This window comes from Saccopteryx leptura, chromosome 8 (assembly GCF_036850995.1).
Source record: "Saccopteryx leptura isolate mSacLep1 chromosome 8, mSacLep1_pri_phased_curated, whole genome shotgun sequence".
Taxonomy (NCBI): Eukaryota; Metazoa; Chordata; class Mammalia; order Chiroptera; family Emballonuridae; genus Saccopteryx; species Saccopteryx leptura.
The window spans coordinates 49,055,873-49,080,312 of record NC_089510.1 but is presented as its reverse complement, the minus strand read 5'-3'; the positions used below and the strand labels follow the sequence as shown (position 1 = coordinate 49,080,312).

The 24,440-nt window shown below is 45.8% G+C and overlaps 2 protein-coding genes and 1 pseudogene across 3 annotated transcripts in view; 2 read left to right on the top strand and 1 right to left on the bottom strand.

The window, feature by feature from the left end:
• The window catches only part of COX17 (cytochrome c oxidase copper chaperone COX17), a 66,253-nt gene that overhangs the window by 20,577 nt on the left and 21,236 nt on the right, over window positions 1-24,440 (top strand). The gene's annotated exons all lie outside the window — the stretch shown is intronic.
• Window positions 549-20,555, top strand: POPDC2 (popeye domain containing 2). Of its 2 annotated transcripts, none has more exons than XM_066347546.1 (4): window positions 549-1,445; window positions 8,176-8,284; window positions 14,333-14,741; window positions 20,316-20,555. In XM_066347546.1, the coding sequence occupies exons 1-4, from the start codon at window positions 955-957 to the stop codon at window positions 20,399-20,401; spliced, it is 1,095 nt and encodes a 364-aa protein (XP_066203643.1). In that variant the 5' UTR covers window positions 549-954; the 3' UTR covers window positions 20,402-20,555. The 2 variants fall into 2 exon arrangements, with proteins under 2 accessions (XP_066203643.1, XP_066203642.1); XM_066347545.1 differs by having other exon boundaries at window positions 14,333-14,882.
• Window positions 7,292-7,894, bottom strand: LOC136380032 (cell division control protein 42 homolog pseudogene; annotated as a pseudogene).

Sequence of the window (24,440 nt, the reverse complement as noted above, 5' to 3'; positions counted from 1 at the left end):
TTGCAAATATTGGGATGGGTAGGGTAATGGTCTGAGCAATGTTATTACCATTGCATGAACTATATATTACTAGAGCCAGATATACGCAGGAGAAAGTCAGCTTAGAACTCAGTATGTCAAATAAATGCCTAGTGATATTTACAACCTGCTTAATAAAGGTCTTCAAGGGATTTTCCAGTTCTCACTGTTAGGATTTTTTCTGATAATAGTCCCATACTTTCCTATTTTGATGTGTCCTTCTCCCTCAAGGGAGCCCCTGTCCGTCCCCACAGGGAGCCCCGGACAGTGTCCTGCCTGCATTGTAGTAAATTCTGTGCTTAGTTTTCCTGTGTCCGCCCTGCCTGCCTCTCTTGCCCCGAGGTCTTATCTTGTCCTCTGGGGAGGTATGTTAAGTGCTCTGCCAGCCTGCCTATGTGCCTGGCCTGTTTTTTCTCACTGCCAGTACCTCTTGGATTCCAATTCCAAACATGGTATCCATCTGGGGTCACCCTTTCTTCCGGTGCCAAGAGAGACGCATTCCAAACAGAACACAAGTGTGCCTTCTGTGCCGGGCTCTCCTCATTCTGTCTGGGGAAAACAGAGCAGGATGTGGCCCCTTTCTTAGCCCTTGCTGCTGGAGTTTTCAGGCCTATAGGCCTGTCCTTTCCTCTAGAAAATTTAGGTTTTCTGCTAAGAGCCAAATGTGAAGACTGGCCCACAGAATCTGGAGCCAAGGAAGCTTGCCAGGGCTCTGCAGGAAGGGGAGAGAGGATAAAAAGTTTTACGACTCTCCATGAAGTGTACTATGTCCTGCCTTGCGTTCCCAAAGCTACCAGAAGCATTCCTTCTAGGAAAGGTGGAGCTGGTGGTGAGAAGCCGGAGGTGAGAAGGCACCTCGAAGGCCGACTCATCCATTTTCTGAATTCCTATGTGTGGCCGGTCTAGAGCCCGGCAAGGCTTCGGGACGCCCTGAAGATGAGTGCCAACAGCAGCACGGTGGGCCAGCATCTCTGGCAGGGGCTGGTGTGCATTGGCTGGAAGCAGGATCTGGAAGGGGCTGTCTACCACCTGGCTAACTGCTTCTTGCTTCTGGGCTTTATGGGGGGCAGTGGGGTATATGGATGCTTCTATTTCTTTGGCTTCCTGGCCACTGGCTATGTGTGCTGTATTCTGTGGGGCTGGTTCGATGCCTGCAGCCTGGACATTGTCATCTGGAACTTCCTGCTGGTGGTGGCCTGCCTGCTCCAGCTGGCATACCTGGTCTACCGCCTGCGCAAGGACACCCTCCCTGAGGAGTTCGAGCTCCTCTACAAGACGCTGTGCGTCCCCCTGCAGGTCCCCCTGCAGGCGTACAAGGAGATTGTTTGCTGCTGCGAGGAGCAGGTCTTGACTCTGGCCGCCGAGCAGACCTACGCTGTGGAGGGTGAGACACCCATCAACCGCCTGTCCCTGCTGCTCGCCGGCCGGTAAGCTGCTCTCACTGCCCACACTGCTCACTTCCCAGCGAGTCCCTTTCCATTTCGTGTCCCTTTCCATTTAGGGAAGGATGTGGCATGTCAAACAAGCCAAAATAGATAGCTTTTCCTAAGCGTGAATTTGCTTCCTCTTTGTTAGTATTTTCCCAGTGGACATTAGATCATGAAGCATCTTCTCGGTTGGCAGGAAGGTTTGTGTGGCCACCTGCTGCTGGGAGGTGTCTGTTGAGTGCTTCTGGAGCCTGGGTCTAAAATAACCACACACACACACACACACACTCACACACACACACTCACACACACACACACACACACACACACACACACACACACACACACACAGCAGTGTCTTATGCCCAAGCTGCAGCAATAGCTCTGTAAGCTTTAGAAAACTGAACACTTCAATAAGATTACTTTGTTCCATGTCCATTCAACATTTGTCAAGTGTCAACAATGTGCAGGACCTGGGGCTGGCTCTGTGGAAAGCAAGCAACGCATTTCAAAATGAAGGGGGTTTCCTGTGACCCCTACTCTGCTGGGGCATCAACGATGTTGAGGCTAATATCCTGCACAGACTGTGTGGTAAAGCCGTTCTGTGCACACCCAGGCGTGGAAGGGAATACCCCTCGTCTGATTTTCTATTCCTGGTAGTTCTGTTGAGTTTCTTACAGGCCAAGAAGTAAGAGGCTGTAAATCTGAAGGCCAGATAGTAAGGAGGAAAGTATGATTGCCACACGTGTCTCATTAAGATTTGGTGAAGACACCTGGCTGACTCCTTCTAGAAGGCTGACAGACACGAGCAGAAATGGTCTTAGTCAGCCTGCATGAATGCCCAGTCAGACTACATGAATGCTGGCCGTCAGCCGGTATATCCTGGAAAAATATCACAGGGTTCTGTGCTGCACCTTGGTAGGCAAACGTGGATTCTTTGAAATATTGCCTTAGTGGGACTCGATGTGGAGCTGAGCAGAAAACTTGGAGAACTGGGGCTGGCTCTGTGGAAAGCAAGCGAAGCATTTCAAAAGCTTTGTCTTCAGTTCCCTCCCCTGCCTTCTTGAGACCAAGAGAACGTGGTAGAAAAGATAAGACGGTAATCAGAAGGCTCTAGTCCAAGGGGAAAAATGAAACCAGGTAAGGAGACCAACCACACAATGGAAAAATAAAGAGTTGGATGATGATGGTACTATGACAACTACTACTAGTAATAATATGCATTTATCTACTAATGTTTAGAACTAAACGTTTTACATATATATACCTTTTATTTTGTTTGGACTCAGAGGTCCTGGGTTGGAAGAGCTAACAGATTTTGTGGAGAGAAATTTTATTTTATTATGAGTGCTCATAGCAGCTCCTCTCTATTCAAAGGAGTGAATTGAAGCTGGTGGGAGACACGCCCACTCCACTTATATGGTACTCACTTATGGAAATAGGTTATGATGATTGCATGATTCAGGTAATCTTTTCTATGATGGTTTGACCGTGAACTTGGATAAGACTACTTCCCTGTGAATGGGTGTCATGTTGGTGGCTGAGGCCAGGCAGGTTCACACTGGATTCAGGCAGACCACAGAAGAAATGTGGAACTGAAAGGCGCTGGGCTATTCCCTTTTGTTGGATTTTCACAATGATGCACTCGAGCAAACAGGGGAAAACTGCTTCTCACAGCAGGCAGAAGAGCTAACGGGAAAACCGCCCGTCACAGTGGCAGGCCAGCAATCAGAAAAACTGCCCCGCGCGGTGGCAGGCAAGCGATCCTCACGGAAGGAAAGTATCCATAGCCTTACTTAGGCCACACACACACGTGGCTTCCTGCCACATGCTCACGCACTAATCATGCCGAGTGCTTGCAGCCAGAAAACAAGCGGGGAAGCCTAACCACAGCTGTTTTCTCTACAAGGGGACAGAGGGGCATGCTCCCTCAGTGTGGTTTTTTCTCAAATACTTAGCATCAAAAATCAACGTCAGAAATTAGGTCATTTCGATTTTTTATTTCTTGCTTTTCAAGAGTTTTGTTTTGTTATCTTTCAATGCTATTCTGCCTCAATTTTGCTAAGTTCGAGCTGGGGGAAGAGGCCGCTAGTCAATGAGCAAGTTCCAGTTTTAAAAGAGACTCCTGTACCTTTGGCTGGTTAAAGTGAGGCACCAAATGCCTTAAAGCAGAAGACAAAATCTCCGTGCCAGGAAGTGGGGGTTCTTGTGCTGCTCTCCCCATTTCACATGCAGACTCTTACCTGGAAACCATAGCTGAAACTTCAGGCTTCTCTTTCACTTAAATGAAGGCTAATCATTCTCTTCAATACAGTACTTAGAAAGTGACTTCCTCAAAATGTATCACCCTGTGTAGCTGTGGGAGGGTTTCTGTCATATATTATTATTATTATTATTATTTTGTACTTTTCTGAAGCTGGAAACGGGGAGAGACAGTCAGACAGACTCTCGCATGCGCCCGACCGGGATCCACCCGGCACGCCCACCAGGGGGCGATGCTCTGCCCACCAGGGGGCGACGCTCTGCCCCTGCGGGGCCTCGCTCTGTCGCGACCAGAGCCACTCTAGCGCCTGGGGCAGAGGCCAAGGAGCCATCCCCAGTGCCCGGACCATCTTTGCTCCAATGGAGCCTCGCTGCGGGAGGGGAAGAGAGAGAGAGAGGAAGGAGAGGGGGAGGGGTGGAGAAGCAGATGGGCGCTTCTCCTGTGTGCCCTGGCCGGGAATCGAACCCAGGACTTCTGCACGCCAGGCCGACGCTCTACCACTGAGCCAACCGGCCAGGGCATCTGTCATATATTATTCAAAGCACAGTTCCCACATCCTGAACAGCCAACTAACTGTCTAAACTACTCTCATAGGAGGAAATGACCTGTCCACCTGGGAGACGGAATGATAAATAAGGTAGCACACCAATTTAAACAGCTTCAGGGAGCCATGCAGTTTCATTAGATGTGAGTCACAGTCATCACATTTCAGGTGCTCTTCGGTGGCTTGCTGGAGTGGCTAATTCCTTTCTTCAAGAAATGCTGGGAGGCTCTGACAGATACCACAACAGCCTCCTTCTCTTCTGTTCTCTTTTTTCCTTTATTTGTGAAGCTTTCCTTTAAGATTTTTGGTCCATTTTTATGGTGACACAAGTGAGTTCATTTGTTCGATCATTCCTTGTTCTCTCCCTCCTTCTCTTCCTTTCTTCCTTCCCTCCTTCCAAAAATATTCAGGAGAGTTAGGGACTAGAGATCCAGTGTTAAAATATGAAAAATATTGTCCTTGTACTGATGGAGCTGACAGTCTATCAAGAAAGGCAATAATTAATGTTTGACATAGTGGTAAGTAATAGATATAACATATTCAGGGAGAAATGCAAAGTGCAATCAGAACATGTAACCGGCAGACCTGACTTTTCTGGGGCAGTCCAACAAGACTTTCCAGAAGAAGGAATGTTTATGCTGAGACCGGAGGAGAAAGTGGGGATTAGGCAGAAGTCCATCTAGAGGAAACAGACTATGCAGAGACACATTCTATTCTACAGTAGCACACATTGACTTGCAGTTATTTATGTGCCTGGGACTTCCAATGTTTGTGAAATCCTTAAAGGCAAAGATCAGATCATACCCACCTCTGCATTTCCAGGCCTCCAGGACACAGGAGGTGCTCTGAATATGTGTTTAGCCAATAAAGCTCCAGAAATGATGGAATAATAGCTCTCTCCAAATTGACAGGGTGTACCTTAGAGCTCTTTTTCTTTTTTTTTTTTTGTAGGGTGTTTGTTTGTTTAATGCATCTGGAAAGAATGCATATACAAAGAATTGAGACACGAGAAAGCATTGCCTCCACACTAATGAATCTACGGGAATTGGGATTCGGGGAAGGTGGAGAAGATCACCTAGACATTTTTAAATATTGGAAACTGCAATCAAAATAAGTTGATAAAATCCCTATTGACACTTACGAAGAGTCTTCAAAAGACTCTCTCCATGGTTTTTATTAAACTAGAGAGCCTCAGTTGGCTGTTTCACGGTTCCCCATGCAAAACAGAAATAAGGGGATTGTCCTAGCTGGTCCCCATGTCGGTAAATGTTCTCTCCACCCCACCCCACCCCACCCCTAGCTTCTTACTGAAGCTGGTAACTTGAAAGAGGATGTGAATCATCCCACAAACATCGATCTCTGAGCCCCACCCGTCATCTATACAGGTCTTCAGCCATGTGTAGGAACACTATATACGCTATTAAGCTGCACTTCTATGGTAAGCATATAAGACAATGACTGATGAGTAAAAAATGTTTTTTTAAATTATGTACTCAACCCAATTTGGTGTATTTCAAGAGATACAATACTTTTCACTTATCCATGAAAGAAGTTAGAAGTTAGCTTCAAAAAAATCATCAAATAGCTAACAAATTTTCTTGAAAGGCAAGGAAATTTATATATAGTGCTACCTGGAAAAGAGGAGGGCAAGACAGTTCGCTCACTTTCATGGGTTTTATGAAATACTGGACCTACTTGAGGGTGGATTGAAAAGGCGACTTTAAGAAAGGAGTTTGTTGGCCCTGGCCAGTTGGCTCAGTGGTAGAGCATTGGCCTGGTGTACAGGAGTCCGGGTTCGATTCCCGGCCAGGGCACACAGGAGAGGCGCCCATCTGCTTCTCCACCCCTCCCCCTCTCCTTCCTCTCTGTCTCTCTCTTCCCCTCCCGCAGCCGAGGCTCCATTGGAGCAAAGTTGTCCCGGGTGCTGAGGATGGCTCCATGGCCTTACCTCAGGCGCTAGAATGGCTCTGGTCGCAACAGAGCATTGCCCCCCTGGTGGGCATGCCGGGTGGATCCCGGCCGGGCGCATGCGGGAGTCTGTCTGACTGCCTCCCCATTTCCAACTTCAGAAAAATACAAAAAAAAAAAAAAAAAAGGAGTATGTTGCCTGACCAGGTGGTGGTGCAGTGGATAGAGCGTTGGACTGGGACCCAGAGGACCCAGGTTTGAAATCTTGAGATCACCAGCTTGAACTCAGGCTTATCTGGCTTGAGCAACGGCTCCCAGCTTGAGTATGGCATCACTGGCTTGAGCATGGGATCATAGACATAACCCCCTGGTCCCTGGCTTGAGCCCAGAGGTCGCTGGCTTAAACAAGGGGTCACTTGCTCTGCTGGAGCCCCCCTGGTCAAAGCACATATAAGAAAGCAATCAATGAACAACTAAGGTGCTGCAAAAAAGAATTGATGCTTCTCATTTCTCTTCCTTTATGTCCCTCTCTGTATCTCTCTCTCTCTCTGTCTCTGTCACACACACACACACACACACACACACACACACAGGAATATGTTGTTATGTGAAGCATTTACTATGTGCCTTCCTAAGAGCAGGTGGGGCACACACTTTCTAAACCAGATCTGAGAAGTGGAATGTGGAATCACTCATCCTCCTTCCCAAAGGGCTGGTCAATGGTTAATAATGTTTTAAAAATGACTAAACACTAACAAACCCCATCCCTCCCAAAACAAACAAACACACACACAAAATAAAACAGGTGTCATAGATCATTCTTCAGGGTGGAACCTGGGAGCAGCTTCAACAACCTGAATTTTTGATACCACAGGGCAAGAGGATTATGGCAGAGTATGACTGCCATACAGAGTCATCACAAGCATGCCTTGCTTTTTAAACTGAAAGAAAAAAAATTGAAACAACAATATGAAACTAGTACTGATTACTTTTCTGGCCATACACAATTACGCAAAATTAACTAGTATGGTGGTGGGGGGGGCATGCCGATGGGCCTTGTCTCACATGTGGGCAGGTGCAAGGCATTTGTCGTGGCAGACATAAACTTCCACTTTTAAACTTGAGTTTGATTTAAGCACTGCTCTCAGGATGATGCTGACGCCAGGTGTGTAGAAAGGTCTCTGGAGAGACGTTCATAGCAGCACACACCTTCTTCGGTTCTGGAGGCTCCAGGGCAGCCGACAGCGCTGTGTCAGATCCATTCTCCAAGCTTTTCTGTGTGAGTGCAGAACACTCCACGCACACGATGGCCTTCGGGTCACGGCCAGCGTCCTGGCAGTCTGCGGAGTGGCACGTTTCTCAGGAGTAGAGGGTTCGTTTCTGAGATCAGTTTGGGTCCCAACAGCAAGGAAGGAGCCTTTGGACAGCGGTGTTTTGTCTCAGACATCCACCTTTCTTTCACACTTTCCGGTGAGGATGGAGAAACCACTGCAAAACAGACTCGAAACACATCTGTTTGCAGATAACTCAGCAGTCATACTCTGCCATAATCCTCTTGCCCTGTGGTATCAAAAATTCCATGAATATATGGACTTTTTCTCCACCCAGCTTGACTGTGACTGCAGAGTCGTCCAAAACAGCTGGTACATACTCAGATGGAAGTGTGTTGTCTAGGATCTCAGGAGACGTGTTTGACCCACCGTCTCCCACAGCAATGCACTTAATTGTCCGCATTGCTGAAACAGTTATCTATCCACTCTAAATATTTTAGATCCATTGGTGACCTCAGCTGCTCCTTAGAGGTCGTTTTACCTGCTCCCTTTACCCAAGAGAGACAGTACCTTTCTTGTTATAACTCACTTTAGAAGACAGGTTGAAGCTAAAACTCTTGAGTTTTCTGGGGAAAAGAAGAAAAAACCCATACTGGATCCTAATCATTCCCAGTTTTTAATATGTCATTTAGACTTTGACGAGGACTTGGGTAGCCATTCCATTTTTCTTCTTTCCCTTGCCAGGGTTCGTGTGAGCCAGGACGGGCAGTTTCTGCACTACATCTTTCCCTACCAGTTCATGGACTCTCCCGAGTGGGAGTCACTGCAGCCCTCTGAGGAAGGGGTGTTCCAGGTAACAGGGAGCCCATGGCCGTGCCGTGCCGCCCTACTCATCCCACTGTAACCCTGCACCCCCCCCCCACACCATCCTTCCCCGCTGACACCTGTCCTTGGAACCACTGCCACTCTGATGCTGGGGTGGGAGCGCTGTCCCACGGAGACAGTGCCCGGCCTCCTGGAGGAGGTGGGGTGCGGAGGGTACTGACCTCTGACAGGTGGACCATGTCACGCCTGGGCCGGAAACTCTTCCAGAAGACCCCAGTGACGGCAGTATAAAAGCTCACACTTCTTAGAGAGTAATTCGGGACCGTTAGTGATGTCCAGCCACATCTGCAGCCCCTCGCCCTCACACTTCCTGCTCGTTGCAGCCAGAGGGAACGAGCAGCACCGCCCTCCAGCCAGCACGTTGTTTTGCCGTGGCTATGCCTCAGCCCTTACTGTCCCTTCCTCCTGAAATGCGTGTCCCCCATCGCAGTGAGGCGCTGGCGTCTCACGTCCTCCGAGGCCTGCCCAGATTGACCTCAGCAGCTCCTTCCCCATAGCCTGCCGTTCCTGCCTGTGTGCCTCTCCGTTCTTCTTACTTATGCTGACTGGTGCACACAGCACTCTCTGTTCTGATCATCTGCCTTCCTCTGTCTTCCGTGCAGTGAACCCGGAGGTAGAAATCTGGGCTTCTCCCTCTCCCTCTCTCCAGCTCTGAAGGACATTCAGTAGCATTCAGTAAAGGTTGGCTGGAGCGGCTTGGCAATGGGCAGCCGGGGCATTCACAGACATACTCCAAGGCGGGGCCCTGACTGCTTGTCCCCTCCTCTCTTCCCTGTCAATACTCAGACCTCAGTTACCTTCTCTGTAGTTCTCACTTACTGAATGGTTAGCATGTACTAGGCACTACATGTTATATTGCCATATTGATTCTCACAACAATTGTCTGGGTTGGATATTATTATTACCCCATTTTACAGATGAGGAAACTGAGGCTTATCAAGTAATTTGCCCCAAATCATCTAGAAGATGGCAAAGCCAAGCTGCCTAGTGCTACTATTTCTGATTTTTTTTTAATGAGAGCATCACCAGGAGATTAGTTTACACACACACACACACACACACACACACACACACACACACACTGTTATAGGGACTCCCCTGTCCAGATAGTTTGCCAGCAGTAGGTTCCATGTGTCTCCTACCACTCCTATCAGGGAGTCTCTCAGGCTAGCATATGAGCCAACCCCAGAATAGACACATGCCAGGCAGGGCCACCTGACTGGTCCTGCTTCCGTCCCACCCTGACTCCTGGCTCTGTGAGGACAGAGCCCGAGAGGGAATCCTGATCCTACTGTCAGGACCACCAGCTTTAGATCACCCTCTGAGCAGGTTCCTACACACACGCACACACACACAGTCTCCAACTAGCCCAGCAGTCTCCTGTCAGAACTCCGCCCAAGGCCACAAGAACCTGCAAGAGGGCTGAGTCAGATTCTGAGCCAGTAGGGCCAGGCTCTGCTTCTGACAGTGACACTGAGCAACAGGTGGTGGGTAAGCTGAGTGTCCTCCCCTAAGTTATTCTTGAAAGGAAGGGCTATAACCCCAGATGGCCTATCAGCCTGGCGTACAGGTACTGTCATATCCTTCCCATTTATATTTTTAGCATACACCTCATTTGAGAGCAATGAGACCCACACACTTGCTGTGTAAAGTCCCATTTCCTCTTTGCAAATGTCAGGTGTTGTCTCAAGTTATAGTTCATCTTGTCTTTGACTTTTGCAATTATACTCTTTGATGATGACTAAGGGGTCAATCCACAGTGACTGCCTGAATCATAATTCTTAATGTGCTTTCCAGAAATTAATCAACATTTCATCACACCTCTCAATTTTACCTATGTTACCTTATTTAATTCATTCAACCAAACGCTGAGGTGAGAATTAAAGAAAAACCTTGTGAAACAGTAAGTTAACAGACAGGTTTCCTGAAGACCTTTGGAGAAGGATTTTATACAGGACATGAGAAAGTGACATTAGGTTCTTTAACAACATACAAGTTGGGTACTCTCTGCCTGATTCATTCGTTCACTTCAGTGATATGTATACTTATCATATATCAAGCACTGTTAAAGGTACTTAGAATATTTCAGTGAACAGAACAGATGAAGGTCCCCTGCCTTCATGTAATTTATATTTTAGTGGGGGAGGAAAAAATAAGCCATACACACAATGAATAAATAAATTATAAAGAATGTTAAAATATTATAACTGCTATTTTTAAAAATAGAGTAGTGTAAAGGAGACATTTGCAATTTTAAATAAGGTCATGGAAGTTTTTGTTGAGCTAGTGACATCTGATACTGTGAACTCTGACTATCTGGGAAAAGAGTATATCAGAGAGTGGGAAGAGTCTGTGCAAAGGCCCAGTGATAGGATGGGCTAGCACATTTGAGGTATGGAAAGGAGGTCAGTGCTTCTGGGACAGAGAGAGGGAGGGGAGGAGATAGCAGGAGAGGAAATCAGGGAGGTGATAAGGGCAGAGCATATATTTTCTAGCTAGAGCCAAAAGAATTTCTTAACACATTAGATGTAGTGTGTGAGAAAAAGAGGATCAAGGTAAACTAAGGCTTTTGGCCAGAACAACTAGAAGGAGGAAGCAGCAATCAAATGAGATAAGGGAAGTGTAGATAGAGTTGGTATGGGGGCAAGAGAGGAAGTTCAATTTGGAATATATTAGATTTGTACCATCTGTGGGCATTTAAATAGAGATGCTGCACAGGCAGTTGGGTATTTGAGTCTGGAATTAAGAGGTGAGGCCTGAGGTGGAGACATAAATTTGGGAACTATAGGCATACAAATGATATGTAAAGCTGCTGGGCTGGACAAGATCACCAAGTGACTGTGTTTAGGCAGAGGAGGGGTTCAAGAACCAAGCCCTGGGATGCTCTAGTGTTTAGAAGTTGGAGAGAAAAAAAAAAAGGAAGCAGCAAAGGAAGCTGTAAAGGATTAATCAGGAGATTGGACCAAAAGAGCATGGCATCCTGGGAGTCAAGGAAAAAAAGTGTATCAAAGAGGAGGGAGCGGCCAACAGCGTGGAACATGCCATGGAGCTGACTGCTGCAACTTAGAGGTCACGGGTGACCTCAGCAAGAACAGTGTCTGTGCTCTGCTAGGGCCAAGCCCTACTGGTGTAACAGGGTAAGAGGAGTTAGAGAAGGAAAGTAGAGACAATATCATTTATGGAGTTTTGCTGAAAAGGAGAACAAATGAATGGAGTGATAGCTCACCAAAGATATGAGGTGAGGAAAAAGGATTTTCACTTTTTAAAAATCTTTCCATTGATTTGAGAGAGGGAGAAGAAGAGGGGAAGGAAAGGGAGTAGAGAGAGAGAAAAAGAAGCATCAACTCATTATTGAACTTGGACGCTCCATTTAGTTGTGTGCTCGTTGGTTGCTTCTCGTATGTGCCCTGACCAGGGACGAAACCCATGACCTTGGGGTGCCAGGACGATGCTCTGTCCACTGGGCCACCTGGCCAGGGCAAAGAATTTCATTTTCTTAAATTTTGACTAATTTTAAGATGGAAGAAGTAACAGCATGTTCAAAAGTACACCTACAATCTTTGTGTTTGGCCCTAAGGACATAGTTTACATCCAAACTAGCTCTTAGGCACACCCATTCCATCATCAGTACTCTGATTTCCTGCTTGGGCATTGTTAGTGAGCATATCGAAAGTGCAGGCTGTGGCAGAGAGGGACCACGGCTTGCTAAACCGTTAGTAGGCTGGATTGTGAGTGCTTCTTACTTTCACAATTCTTTCTCCTGAAGCAACATGCTCAGAGAGATTAAGTAATTTGTCTGATGTCACAGAGCTAGGAAAGGGATAAAGCTGAAACTTTAAACCAGCTTCTGGCCTTGATGAGGTGACTAAGGCCCTATGTTCAGTGCTGATGATTAGGAGGAAGTGAGCAGAGAAAATGGAAGAGGGGGTAGTGCAGGGGAGCTGGAGCAGAGAGGAGGACAGTGGCAGAGCTGGTAGGTAAGGCAGGAACCGTAAGGATTGTATAAACTCTCTAAGAAAGAATGTAAAGCCAACCCTACCTTTAATGAGATAATCCATATACAGAACTTGAATCAGTGCCTGGCAACTGAGTTACCTCTCAATAAATATTAGCTGCTATCATTGTCATCATATCCACTGTCTCCATTCCCAAATTTTTGTCATGAACTCTTCCAATATTCTCACTGTTATTTTGGTCACTCAGATTCTTAAAAATTGTGCGAGTCTATCCAGGGGTCCCCAAACTTTTTACACAGGGGGCCAGTTTACTGTCCCTCAGATCGTTGGAGGGCCGGACTATAAAAAAAAACCTATGAACAAATCCCCGTGCACACTGCACATATCTCATTTTAAACTAAAAAAACAAAATGGGAACAAATACAATATTTAAAATAAATAACAAGTAAATTTAAATCAACAAACTGACCAGTATTTCAATGGGAACTATGGTCCTGCTTTTGGCTAATGAGATAGTCAATGTCCAGATCCATATTTGTCACTGCTAGCCCTAACAAGTGATAGGACGCGCTTCCGGAGCTGTGACACATACGTCCCACGTCACCGGAAGTAGTACTGTACGTGAGCGACACCGCACTTTACTCCTCTCACTGACCACCAATGAAAGAGGTGCCCCTTCCGGAAGTGTGGCGGGCCGGATAAATGGTCTCAGGGGGCCGCATGTGGCCCGTGGGCTGTAGTTTGGGGACCCCTGCTCTTGTCCTTCACTATCCTAAGCATGTTTCCATTTTAACCCTAGCTTTACCACCCATCATTGTTTTAACAAGGATTTATCAAGCACCTACTGTGTGCCAGGCACACATTATTTACCCTACAAGTAAAATTTAGCTTGGCATCCCCTAGATCAGTGGTCCCCAACCCCCGGGCCGCGGACTGGTACCAGTCTGTGGGCCATTTGGTACAGGTCCACAGAGAAAGAATAAATAACTTACATTATTTCCATTTTATTTATATTTAAGTCCAAAAGATGTTTTATTTTTTAAAAATGGCCAGATTTCCTCTGTTACATCCATCTAAGACTCACTCTTGACGTTTGTCTGGGTTACATGATACATTTATCCGTCCCACCCTAAAGGTCGGTCCACAAAAATATTTTCTGATATCAAACCAGTCCGTGGCCCAAAAAAGGTTGGGGATCACTGCCCTAGATGACTAAATCGACGAAGAGTGGGGTGCCCTTTGACTTTGTACTGTGAAGACTTCCCCTTCCTGTGTGCCCTTTTTCTGACCTTAGCAGTCAGATCTCTCTGGTTACTTGTAGTGGCCAAGTCCAGGGCAACTTCATGGACCTGAGTCCCAGGCTAATAATGTTCGGTCTACTTGCTGCAGCGTGGCATACCTAACTACCCAGGGAAGCTCTTCTCTAACTAAAATGTTTTCTGACTCTTTTAGCACCCCTACTGCAATATTCTATCCTTCTTTATTCTTAAAACAAGCTGTCATTACCATTCTGATCTTTCTCCCAAAGCACTAGAAGGCCCCTTCTCTCTTCTGAAATCACATCAGACTCAGCCGCTTCTGCAGCCATTAGTGATATCCGCCATGTGGTTTTCAACCACTGGGTGGTTCACTCTTTAACCAAGAAATTTCTGGTGGTCCACCAGAAATTTCATGTTGGTCCATGAAAGGGTTAATTTCCGGCTGACGGACACCAGTCTGCAGACCCCCAGTTGAAAACCCATTGTGACTACAGACTACCAGAGCCGAGAAAACCGGTGTAGACACTGAGGCTCCAGGAGTGAGGGCCCAGGGAGTGAATGAATGGCTGGTATCAGGGATCCTGCCGAGGATAAGCGTCCCCCACCCCACCTGCACAATCAGTGCACACAAGTAAAGGTCATGCACGGAGCTTCCTTCAGGCAAGGCCCTGGGCAGGGCTGCTCCCGCAGCCTCTTCAATAAAAGTACTGTTGTTTGTCAAGTAACTGCATGTTTGTCTCTGCTAACCATGGACACATTGTCTAGTCTGAACCTTCACTCTCTGCTCTGGACCCCTGTCAGGTCACTCTGACTGCCGAGACCACGTGCAGCTACATTTCCTGGCCCCGGAAAAGTCTCCACCTTCTTCTGGCCAAAGAGCGATACATCTCCCGTCTCTTCTCGGCCCTGCTGGGCTATGACATCTCGGAAAAGGTCTACGCTCTCAACGAGAAGCTCTTTGCTAAATTTGGGCTGTGCTTCGACATCCGTCTCCCCAGCCTCTACCACGTCCTGGGTTCCGCTGCTTCAGATTCAGGGCCTGAGTCGGAGAAGGAGGACAAGGAAGCCCACGAGCCAGCCACATCTCCTCCTCAGGCCGTGCCCACATCTGTCCAGCAGTCGTCCCCTTGCTCCCCTCCTCCAGCTGCTACCAACCCTCCTGCACAGCCTGCCCGGGCCAGGATGTCCCGGCCGGACAGCGGCGGCCTGGGTGAGGACTCCACCAGTCTGGTGCTGGAGGATTTTGAGGAGGTGTCAGGATCGGAATCGTTCATGGATTATAGGAGTGATGGGGAGTACATGAGGTGAGGGGAGAAATAACACGGGCACAGCCACCTGCTCAGGATCCTGTGTAAGTACTCAGAAGGCAGCGGCCACACCTCCCTGCCAACAGGTGGTCTTAACTCAGCTTGTAAGGGCAAAACAAAAGCATTTCATGGAGCCTGTCCTCTCAGAGGTCTGCCAAAGCGACACTAACCCAACCTTGCAGATAGCAAATCACTGCAGGTGCATGCGAAACATGAGGGGATTTTTTTTAATTTGTTCTTTATTAAATGTGATTGCGTTTTGGAAAGTGGGCTGGTTGACATTCTGAGCAAGGAGACAGGTTGCTAAACTTTTTGCAAGACTGCTAATAGCTAGAGGGGATTTTATTTGGGCATGCATTTGTGTGTGCGTTTGTGTGTGTGTGTGTGTGTGTGTGTGTGTCTGATGCATTTTAAAGGGGAAAAAAATGCTGGCCTGGTTTTAATTTCTATTGGTTCTTCCAGGGATAGAGTCAGCTCTAGAAAGCAGCCATTATTTAGCCAGGATTGGGAAGTTATCTGTTAAAATCTCATATTTCAAGGAGGTGTATGATATAGGCTAATAGTCCTGGAAGGAAAATGCCCCCCTTCCTTTCCTCTCCCCTCCCCCATTGGAAAGCGTACTGACCACTCAGGCAGAAAACTGAATGCTGCCCAACTGCCTGTGACTATGATCTGATTTGTATATAGTGGCCTGCTTTTCCCCGCAAAGTACACCTGTGTGAGGAGCAGTGGGCACGAATCTCAGAGGACTAATGAAATGGTACAGGCAGGCCTTGGCCAGTTGGCTCAGTGGTAGAGTGTCGGCCTGGCATGTGGTAGTCCCAGGTTCGATTCCCAGTCAGGGCACACAGGAAGAGACAATCTGCTTCTCTACCCCTCCCCCCCACTCCCTCTCTCTCTCTCTCTCTCTCTTTCTCTCTCTCTCTCTCTCTCTCTCTCTCTCTTCCTCTCCTGCAGCCAAGGCTCTATTGGTTTGAGTGAGTTGGCCCCAGGCACTTAGGATAGCTCTGTGGAGACTCCACCTCAGGTGCTAAAAATAGCTCAGTTGCCTGAGCATCCCCAGTAAGGGGCTTGCTGGGTGGATCCTGGTTGGGGCACATGTGAGAGTCTTTCTGTCTGCCTCCCCTCCTTTTCTAAGTAAGGGGGGCAGGCCCTGAGAAACCCATCGCATCGTTCTTTGGGAAACACTGACAGATTTCCTGAGGAACTAGGTGAGGAAGGTTTCCAGGGTACATAAGGTAAATAAGTGAACGTTTGTAGATTTTGAAAAACAAGTTACATAACTAATGAAAGAGGCAAGACACGCGAATGTTCGGAGGTTAGATATTTGGTTTTATAGATTTGGAATGTGTCATCTCCTGTGGTACCAGTGTCCCTAGAACCATAAGTGAGCTAATTCTGGGGTAATTCCGAGCACCTGTCTAGCACCCAAGGTCACTTTGTTGACCTCCTCCATTTGCGTTGTCCATTTTCATCGCCTCTTTCCCATTATGCTGCTATTCACCTCCCCACTCATCCACACCCCAGCCAGGTATAAAGACAGTGCCCTGTGGTCCTTCTCCTTCCACTCACCTACCCACCTGTGCACACTCAGCTCACAGCAGCTCCTGTGATCTCGTGCTCTTCCTCGTCGCCTTCTCTTGACCGGTGCCTGTGTGTTCTCTTATGTCTTCCCTCTTTCTGACTTCTCCTTGGGCCTTGGTTGCCTCTGTTTGCTGCTCTTAAGAAGAGAAACACCCTTTCCTTCTTCTTCGTTAATTCCTCCCTTCATATTTGTCCTCTACATCTTCTCCATTTTATTGTTCATGTATTTATCTATCTACCTTCTTTTCCTTTTCTCCTATTTTCCTGCCTTGCTCTCTCTTCTTTCTCCTAAACTACCCTGTACCCCCAGCTTAGTTCTTTATCTTGCCTCTTCCAAGATCCATACTTCTCTCTCTGCCTATAAAGAAACCCCACTGAAATGAAAGCGTGAAAATTCCAGCTTTCAGCAACTGTGCATTTCATGCCTGAGGCTTCCCAAACTCTTGGAGGCAGGCAGCCTGATAAACAGAAAGAGACCTGAACCGGAAACCAGAAACCAGGCTTCCTCGTCTGGCTCTGCTACTTTTTGCAAACCACACAACCTCACTGACCAGCCTTTCTTCATCTGACCGATGGGTCCCCAAAGGCCCTCTTGGCTGTATGGAAGAGAGCAAAGGGTGATTGTCCAGAGGAGGGAAGGAGAAGCAGTCAGCCAGCAGTCTAATGGACTCAAGCCCCGGGACACAAGAGTGCCTTTCAGCAAGCACTCTGCCACATGACACGATAATTTCCTTTCTAACCTAAGACTATCTTCCTCCCTGCTGGGTGGCGTGTCCTGCTCGGCTCAGAATCCCCTCCATTCTGTACCTGTGAAGAGTCTGTCACTTACTGTGTGATGACAGTGCAGATGTTCTTATGCGAAGGGAGGTCACCGACTAAATTTAACACCGACTAAAAACAGAGCTCCCACGGGAGACTTTTTTGAAGAGAGTACAGTTTTCAGTCTTGAAGTGCCTAGACTTGAACGACCAGCGGGGGCTACTTAACGGGCAGAAGGAGTGCCGCTGGGAGCATCCTCACACGGGGTCGGACAGCTAGATCCCGCACTAACCTCCGCCGGCACTAGGATCTTCTTACTTAATTCGATGGGCATTCTCCGCAGTGCTTGGTGTCGTATTCATAGGACATGCTCAAGGACCACATCTGTGAGGTGGTCAGTTAAGTCAAACGATGAGTCCATTATCACTAATTAATTGAGAGCTGTCTGAAGTTTGGCTGATTTTGATTATGTATGTGTTCAAGGTAAGCTGAAAACTCTGTGGTTGGAAAGTAAAAAGTATATATTGTTTTCTTTCCCTCCATTATTTAAATAAAAAAACAAATGAGAAAGAGATTACAATATAGAGACTGCCTGTGCTCAGGAAAAGAGGCCAGGATCAAAATAGAGTACCAGGGCCAGGGAACCAATTCAACAAACGTTTACTGAGTAACTAGTATACAGGAGTGGGCAAAAGTAGGTTTACAGTTGTGAGTACATGAAACAAAGAGCTGTTGTAATAATCATAACCTGCACGCCTTTTTCCATACAAACAACTACAAACCAGCTTCTGCCCACCCCTGTATGTTTCCGGCACTGTGCCAGGCAATCACGAGTAACAGTGAAAGGAATGGAAGATGTTTAATGGCCAAGAGTAATATCTTCACATTTTAAAAAGAGGGGAATTATCATTTGCCTCAATAGTTTTTAAAAAAAATTCCTATCGATTTGAGAGAGATAGGGGGTAGAGAGTGAGAGGGGGTAGGAAAGAAGGGAGGGAGAGAGAGAGAGAGAGAAGCATCAACTCGTTGTTTCACTTATTCCATTTAGTTTGTGCACTCATTGATCGCTTCTCGTATGTGCCCAGATCAGGGCTCGAACCCATGACCTCTGGCATGCTGGGGTCGACACTTTATCCACTGAGCGGCTCAGCCAGGGACTTGGTGCAGTTCTTGAGGATGAAAATGCATTAAAGGCTGGCAGCTATAAGGAGGATTTCAGCTCACTATTAATAATGGGTTGCTTCACAGAATAGTGAGTTACTCGTCACTGAAAGAGTTCAAACGGGAACACGAAGAAATCATCTCAGAGATTTTTAAAGGTGATTCAGGCTCTAAGAGAAGGATGCTTTGGGGATTGCTATTAAGGTGACTTCTAACTCTGTGATGCTATGATTCTCTGATTCTGAGATCTGACTCTAGTCCTGCCACTCAACTACCTTCAAGAGCAGTTCCTCATCTGCAGAACAGGACCAAGAGTGTAATAGATCATTAATACCTACGAATAGGTAGACAGGTAGACAGGTAACCTCTGTCTTCCTTACCAGGTTGCAGTGTGAGGAGCAACTGAGATAAAATATATAAAGGCAGTTTGTAAGTTGTAAAGCACTAGTTTAATGTATAGGGAATTTATATGTGTTTGGAGTTGTTGGACAATCTCCCTCCTCCTGCCTCCTCCCTTTCTGTAAGAATTATACAAATTATATAATTTCTCCCTTTTGTTTCCCCAGTCTGGTTTTTCAGGGAACAACAAAAGGAACAGCAAAAAAAGGTGAAGGCACTGCCTGACCAGGCAGTGGCACAGTGGATAGAGCGTCGGACTGGGATGCAGAAGGACCCAGGTTCGAGACCCCAAGGTCGCCAGCTTGAGCATGGGCTCATCTGGTTTGAGCAAAGCTCACCAGCTTGAGCCCTAAGGTCGCTGGCTCGAGCAAGGGGTTATTCGGTCTGCTGAAGGCCCACGGTCAAGGCACATATGAGAAAGCAATCAATGAACAACTAAAGGTGTTGCAATGCACAACGAAAAACTGATGATTGATGCTTTTCATCTCTCTCCATTCCTGTCTGTCTGTTCCTATCTATCCCTCTCTTGGACTCTCTCTCTCTCTGTCTCTGTTTAAAAAAAAGGTGAAAGCACTAAGAAAGCTGCAGTAGCCCCCCGGCCCCCTGAACAACTACGTGATGGGCAGCTGTCATGTTTTCCTCTGTTTATTCAAGAGCAGACAGGCCACCATCACAATACATTCAGGCTCTTTCCCTCTGAACTGGCTGCAAGGTGCTTTGGGAGCTGTCAGTGCTGTTCAACAGCACTTTTCTGTAAAGCCTTCTAGGTGGAAAACTTGCCCTTGAAGGTGACATGACAGGTGATACCTGGGGATGTCCGGTTCCGGGTCTCCAGGTGGTAGCGCCGCTCCACCTGCCAAGGCTGCAGGGTCAGTCAGTCTGGTCAGTTAAAGGCAGCAGCTCCTTCCCGCCCTCTGGGTCACAGCAACCTGCAGCTGGGTCTCACTCCCAGGTTCCTCTACTCCTGTCCCAGAGGCCTAACCTACTTACCCCTCTCTGCACAAATAACAGACAGTGTCTTCTAAAACTCACCATTCTTCCCTACAGAGTTTTTAAAAACTCATTCAGTAGTGCTACGGAGTAGAGTTCTATAGCTTCTTCTTTTTTTAAAATAAAGTTTTTTTATTTACTCATTTTAGAGAGAAGAGAGAGAGAGAGAGAGAGAGAGAAGTGGGGAGGGGGGAGGAGCAGAAAGCATTAACTCCTATATGTGCCTTGACCAGGCAAGCCCAGGGCCCCGAACTGGTGACCTCAGCGTCCCAGGTTGGTGCTTTATCCACTGCGCCACCACAGGCCAGGGTTATAGCTTCTTCATAGGAGGCAACAGAGGTTGATCTCTTAGTCTCTTCACTTATAAATTGAGAGGACTGCACATATAACTTCAAAGCTGACTCATCCTAATATTCTAGAATGAAATGATTCAAAGATATAACTGCTCCTATCGTGGTAGGCATTGGGTGCAGTTCAAACATGGGGAATGTGTAGAGGGAAAAAACCCAACTAAAACCCCTAGGAAGTTAGGCAAGCCATGGGGAGCCACCGTGCTGAAACCCTCCCTCTTTTTCTTTCCACAGCTTCTAGAATTCCTCTCCAGAACCACCCTCAAGTTATGTCCACTGGACTGGCCCCCTTGGCCCCAGTTCACACTCCTGAACTTTAAGGATCTATGGCCCATCGTTTTCTCTGGCCACGTTCATCTTCACAGGAAGGTGCTTGCGGCACACGCCTCTTCTCCCCCCTGGAGGACTCACCGGCAGGTTGAGGCGCACACAGAAGGTGGCCGTCACGTTTTCCTGCTAGGAGAAAGCACCTAAGAGGGCAAAAGGCACGGGTTCCGTCCTTGACTACCGGCAGAATCCTGGCCGCGATACACAGCCTCTCTGCGCTGCCTCTGCAGACTGGGGTTATAAAACCCACCTCACAGGGCTGTTGTGAGGATTACTTGAGTTGATTTCGGTAAAGTGCCTAGGTAGGACACGGCATGGCACCTAGTAAGCACACAGTCACCACCCAGTTCCTTTCTCTCTGTTGTTTCCTTGAACTTTCCGAAAGGATCAGGGAAGTCTGCTATCCAAGAAGTTCTCACCGTCTTGTTTTGTTTTCTTAGAATTCAATTTGTGGAAGCAGAAATGTTAAAACCTACCTTTTCTGTAAGCTGTTAAGTTCAATTTACAAATCTCTTGTTATATTTATGACCCTAGTTTTAAACAATAGTTTTTAAGAGGGATTTTTTAGAAATTTAGATGTTTCCTTAAACATTTAAAGTGGATTTATAAATTAAACATATTCTCTTTTACAGTTCTCTAAATACTTCAACTTATATTCCAGCTACCTACTGCTGTGTACAGTCATCACTAAAACAGTGATTTAAAATAGTCACAATGATGTATTTTGCTCATGAACGTGGGGCTTGACTGGTCTCAACTGGGCTGTTCCCACTCACGGTTTCTCATGCTGCTGCGTTCAGGCAGTGGCTAGGGTTTCAATCATCTCAAAGCTTCTTCACACCTGTGTTTGGGGCCTAATCTGGGAAGACTCAAACAGCCCAGACAGCTGGGGATCCCTGGACATCTCCCACTCTCTCAATAGTTTGTTCACTTTTGTGGCTCAGATAGTCCTATGTTGTATAAATATATGGCAATTTATTTATCCATGTACTACTGAGGATCTTTGGGTAGTTTCTAGCTTGGGGCAATTAGTTTATAACAGCAACAGTGCTGTTGTAAACCTTCTTGAGCATACCTTTTGGTACATATATGTATACATTTCCTAGGTATACTGCTCACAAAAATTAGGGAATATTTTATCGCTTCATATTTATTTTGAAATATCCCCCTAATTTTTGTGAGTAATATATATACTTAAGACTAGATTACTAAGGCATAGGTTCAGCTATCCTAAGTATTGTCAGTTTTCCTAAGAGATTATATCAATTTATTTTCCCATCATCAGTGTATAAGAATTCTAGCTGTTTCTCATCCTCCCCAATAGTTGGCATTTCCATTAGAAAAAAAAAATTTAGCGATTGGGGTGTATGTAGCAACATATTGTATAGTTTTAATTTTTTATCTCCCTGATGAATAATGAGGTTTAGTACCTTTTGTGTTTTTGTCGTTCACATATTCTCTATTGTGAAGTGTCTATTCTAGTTCTTGTTTGTTTCTCTATTTGTTTGTATGCTTTTGCTTATTGACTTAAAGGAGTTTTTAAAACATTTAAGTTAAAAGTTCTTCATTGCTTATATATTCAAATATATTTGCCCACTTTATGACTGCTTTATTTTTCTCTAATGGTCTCTTTTGATGAACATAAATTCTTAATTTCAATGTAATAATCCACTCTTTCTCTCTATCCTGGTGCATTCTGTCATGTTTAAGAACTCTTTTCCTCCCCTGAAGATATTCTTCTCTGTTGCCTTCTAGACATTTTGTTGTTTAACATTTCACAGTTAGAGCTACAATCAACCTGGCTTTGGTGTCTGTGTATGGAGTGACCTATGGATGGGATTTGTTCTTTTCCAGAGGATATTTAATAGACTGAGCACCACTTACCGAACAGATTATCCTGCTCCCTCTAGTGCTCAATGTCCCCTCTGTCATACACTGGGAAGTCTGCTCCTGGATCTTCTGTTCCATTAGTCTGTTTTTCTATCCGTTGTCAATTCTACCTGGTTGTAATTGTTGTAGCTTTATAATAACTTTCGATATCTGGTGATCTTCAAAATTTGTTCTTCAAGTCTTTGTTATTCTTGGCGATTCCCTTTGTATTTCCACATAAATTTTAGAATCAGCTTGTTAACCTCCATAAAATTATAAACCCTGCTGGGATTTTTATTAGAACTATATTCACACTGTGAATCAGGTTGGTAAAAAATTGATATATTTATAATATTGATTTTTTTAATCCATGAATATAGTAGAGCACTTCATTAATTTCATCTTCTTTATTTTTCTGCCAATAGTGTTTTATAGATTTCCATGTAGAGATCCTTAAACAGCTTTTGTTAGATCTATTTCTAGATAGTTGATTAATTTGATGCTACTGTAAATGTTATCATTGAATATTTTCTTACTTCCTAATTTTTTATTGCTGGTATGTAAATATATGATTGATTTTTTTTGTATCTTGATCTTTCATCCAGTGATCTTGATAAAGTCTCTTATCAAATCTAATTATTAATCCATAGAATTTTTAGGATTTTCCACAGATTCAATTACGTTATTTGTAAATAATGATAGTTTTATTTCTTCATTCCTGACCTATACATACCTTAATTTTCATCTTTCTCTTTTTTGTGTGTGTGCTTTGTTACACTAGATAGGACCTCGATCCAGTATGGGAATGACTAGAAGGGATGATGAAGACATCCTTCTCTCATTCTTGACCATAAAGAAGATGTTTTCAGTATTTCAGTATTAAGTATGATGTATGCTATTAGGTTTTTATGATACCCCTTTCAGGTTAAAGAGGTTCTATTCGTAATTTGCTAAAAGAATTTTTTAAGATTATGAATGAGGCCCTGGCCGGTTGGCTCAGCGGTAGAGCGTCGGCCTGGCGTGCGGGGGACCCGGGTTCGGTTCCCGGCCAGGGCACATAGGAGAAGCGCCCATTTGCTTCTCCACTCCCCCCCCCTCCTTCCTCTCTGTCTCTCTCTTCCCCTCCCGCAGCCAAGGCTCCATTGGAGCAAAGATGGCCCGGTCACTGGGGATGGCTCCTTGGCCTCTGTCCCAGGCACTAGAGTGGCTCTGGTTGCAGCGGAGCGGCGCCCCAGAGAGGCAGAGCATCGCCCCCTGGTGGGCAGAGCGTTGCCCCTGGTGGGCGTGCTGGGTGGATCCCGGTCGGGCGCATGCGGGAGTCTGTCTGACTGTCTCTCCCTGTTTCCAGCTTCAGGAAAAAAAAAAAAAAGATTATGAATGAGTATTGAATTATCGAATATTTTCTGAATTCATTGAGGTTATTTTTCTCATTTATTCTGTTAGTGAATTACATTAATAAATATGTGAATGTTAAAACAAATCTGCATCTCTAGAACAAAGCCAATTTTATTATGTTGTAGTTCCTTTTTTATGTATTTCTGAATATTTTGTTTAGGGTGTTTGCATCTATATATCTCGTAATATCATTCTCAGATTTTGATATCAAAGTTACGGTGGTTTTGTAAAAGGAGCTAGGATGTATTCTCTCCTTTTTCCTTATTCTCTGGAAGAGATTTTTAAACCACAGTTTTCTAACTCTTAGAATGTTTTTATTGATTGATTTTTAGAGAGAAGAAAGGAGAAGCAGAGAGAGAGAAACATTGATTTGTTCCACTTATTTATGCATTCATTGGTTGATTTTTGTTATGCATTCATTGGTTGATCCTTATATATTCTTGTATGTGCCAGGGATTGAACCCACAACTGTGGCACATCAGGACGACACTATAACCAAGTGAGCTACCTGGCCAGGGCCAGTTTTATAACACTTGATTCTCATCTCCCCACTTTAGCGTCTTCTCTCTGTGTCTTCTTCCCTCAATTGCCCATGCCCAAAACTCTGGAGTCTTTACAATAGTCTTGTTAGTTTTGTCTTTGAAATATATCCTGCATTCAACTCACCACCTCCACTGCCACCACTAATTTCAAGCTGCCATTATTTCACAACTACACTAACTTCAATAGACTTATAACTGGTCTTCTGATTTCTTCTGTCCCTCCTCC

Excerpts from the sequence above, each read along its gene's own strand:
- POPDC2 (XM_066347545.1), top strand. The coding sequence starts at position 955 with ATGAGTGCCAACAGCAGCACGGTGGGCCAGCATCTCTGGCAGGGGCTG. Across the intron at positions 1,446-8,175 it reads TCCCTGCTGCTCGCCGGCCG|GGTTCGTGTGAGCCAGGACG; the intron begins GTAAGCTGCTCT and ends TTCCCTTGCCAG. Across the intron at positions 8,285-14,332 it reads CTGAGGAAGGGGTGTTCCAG|GTCACTCTGACTGCCGAGAC; the intron begins GTAACAGGGAGC and ends GACCCCTGTCAG.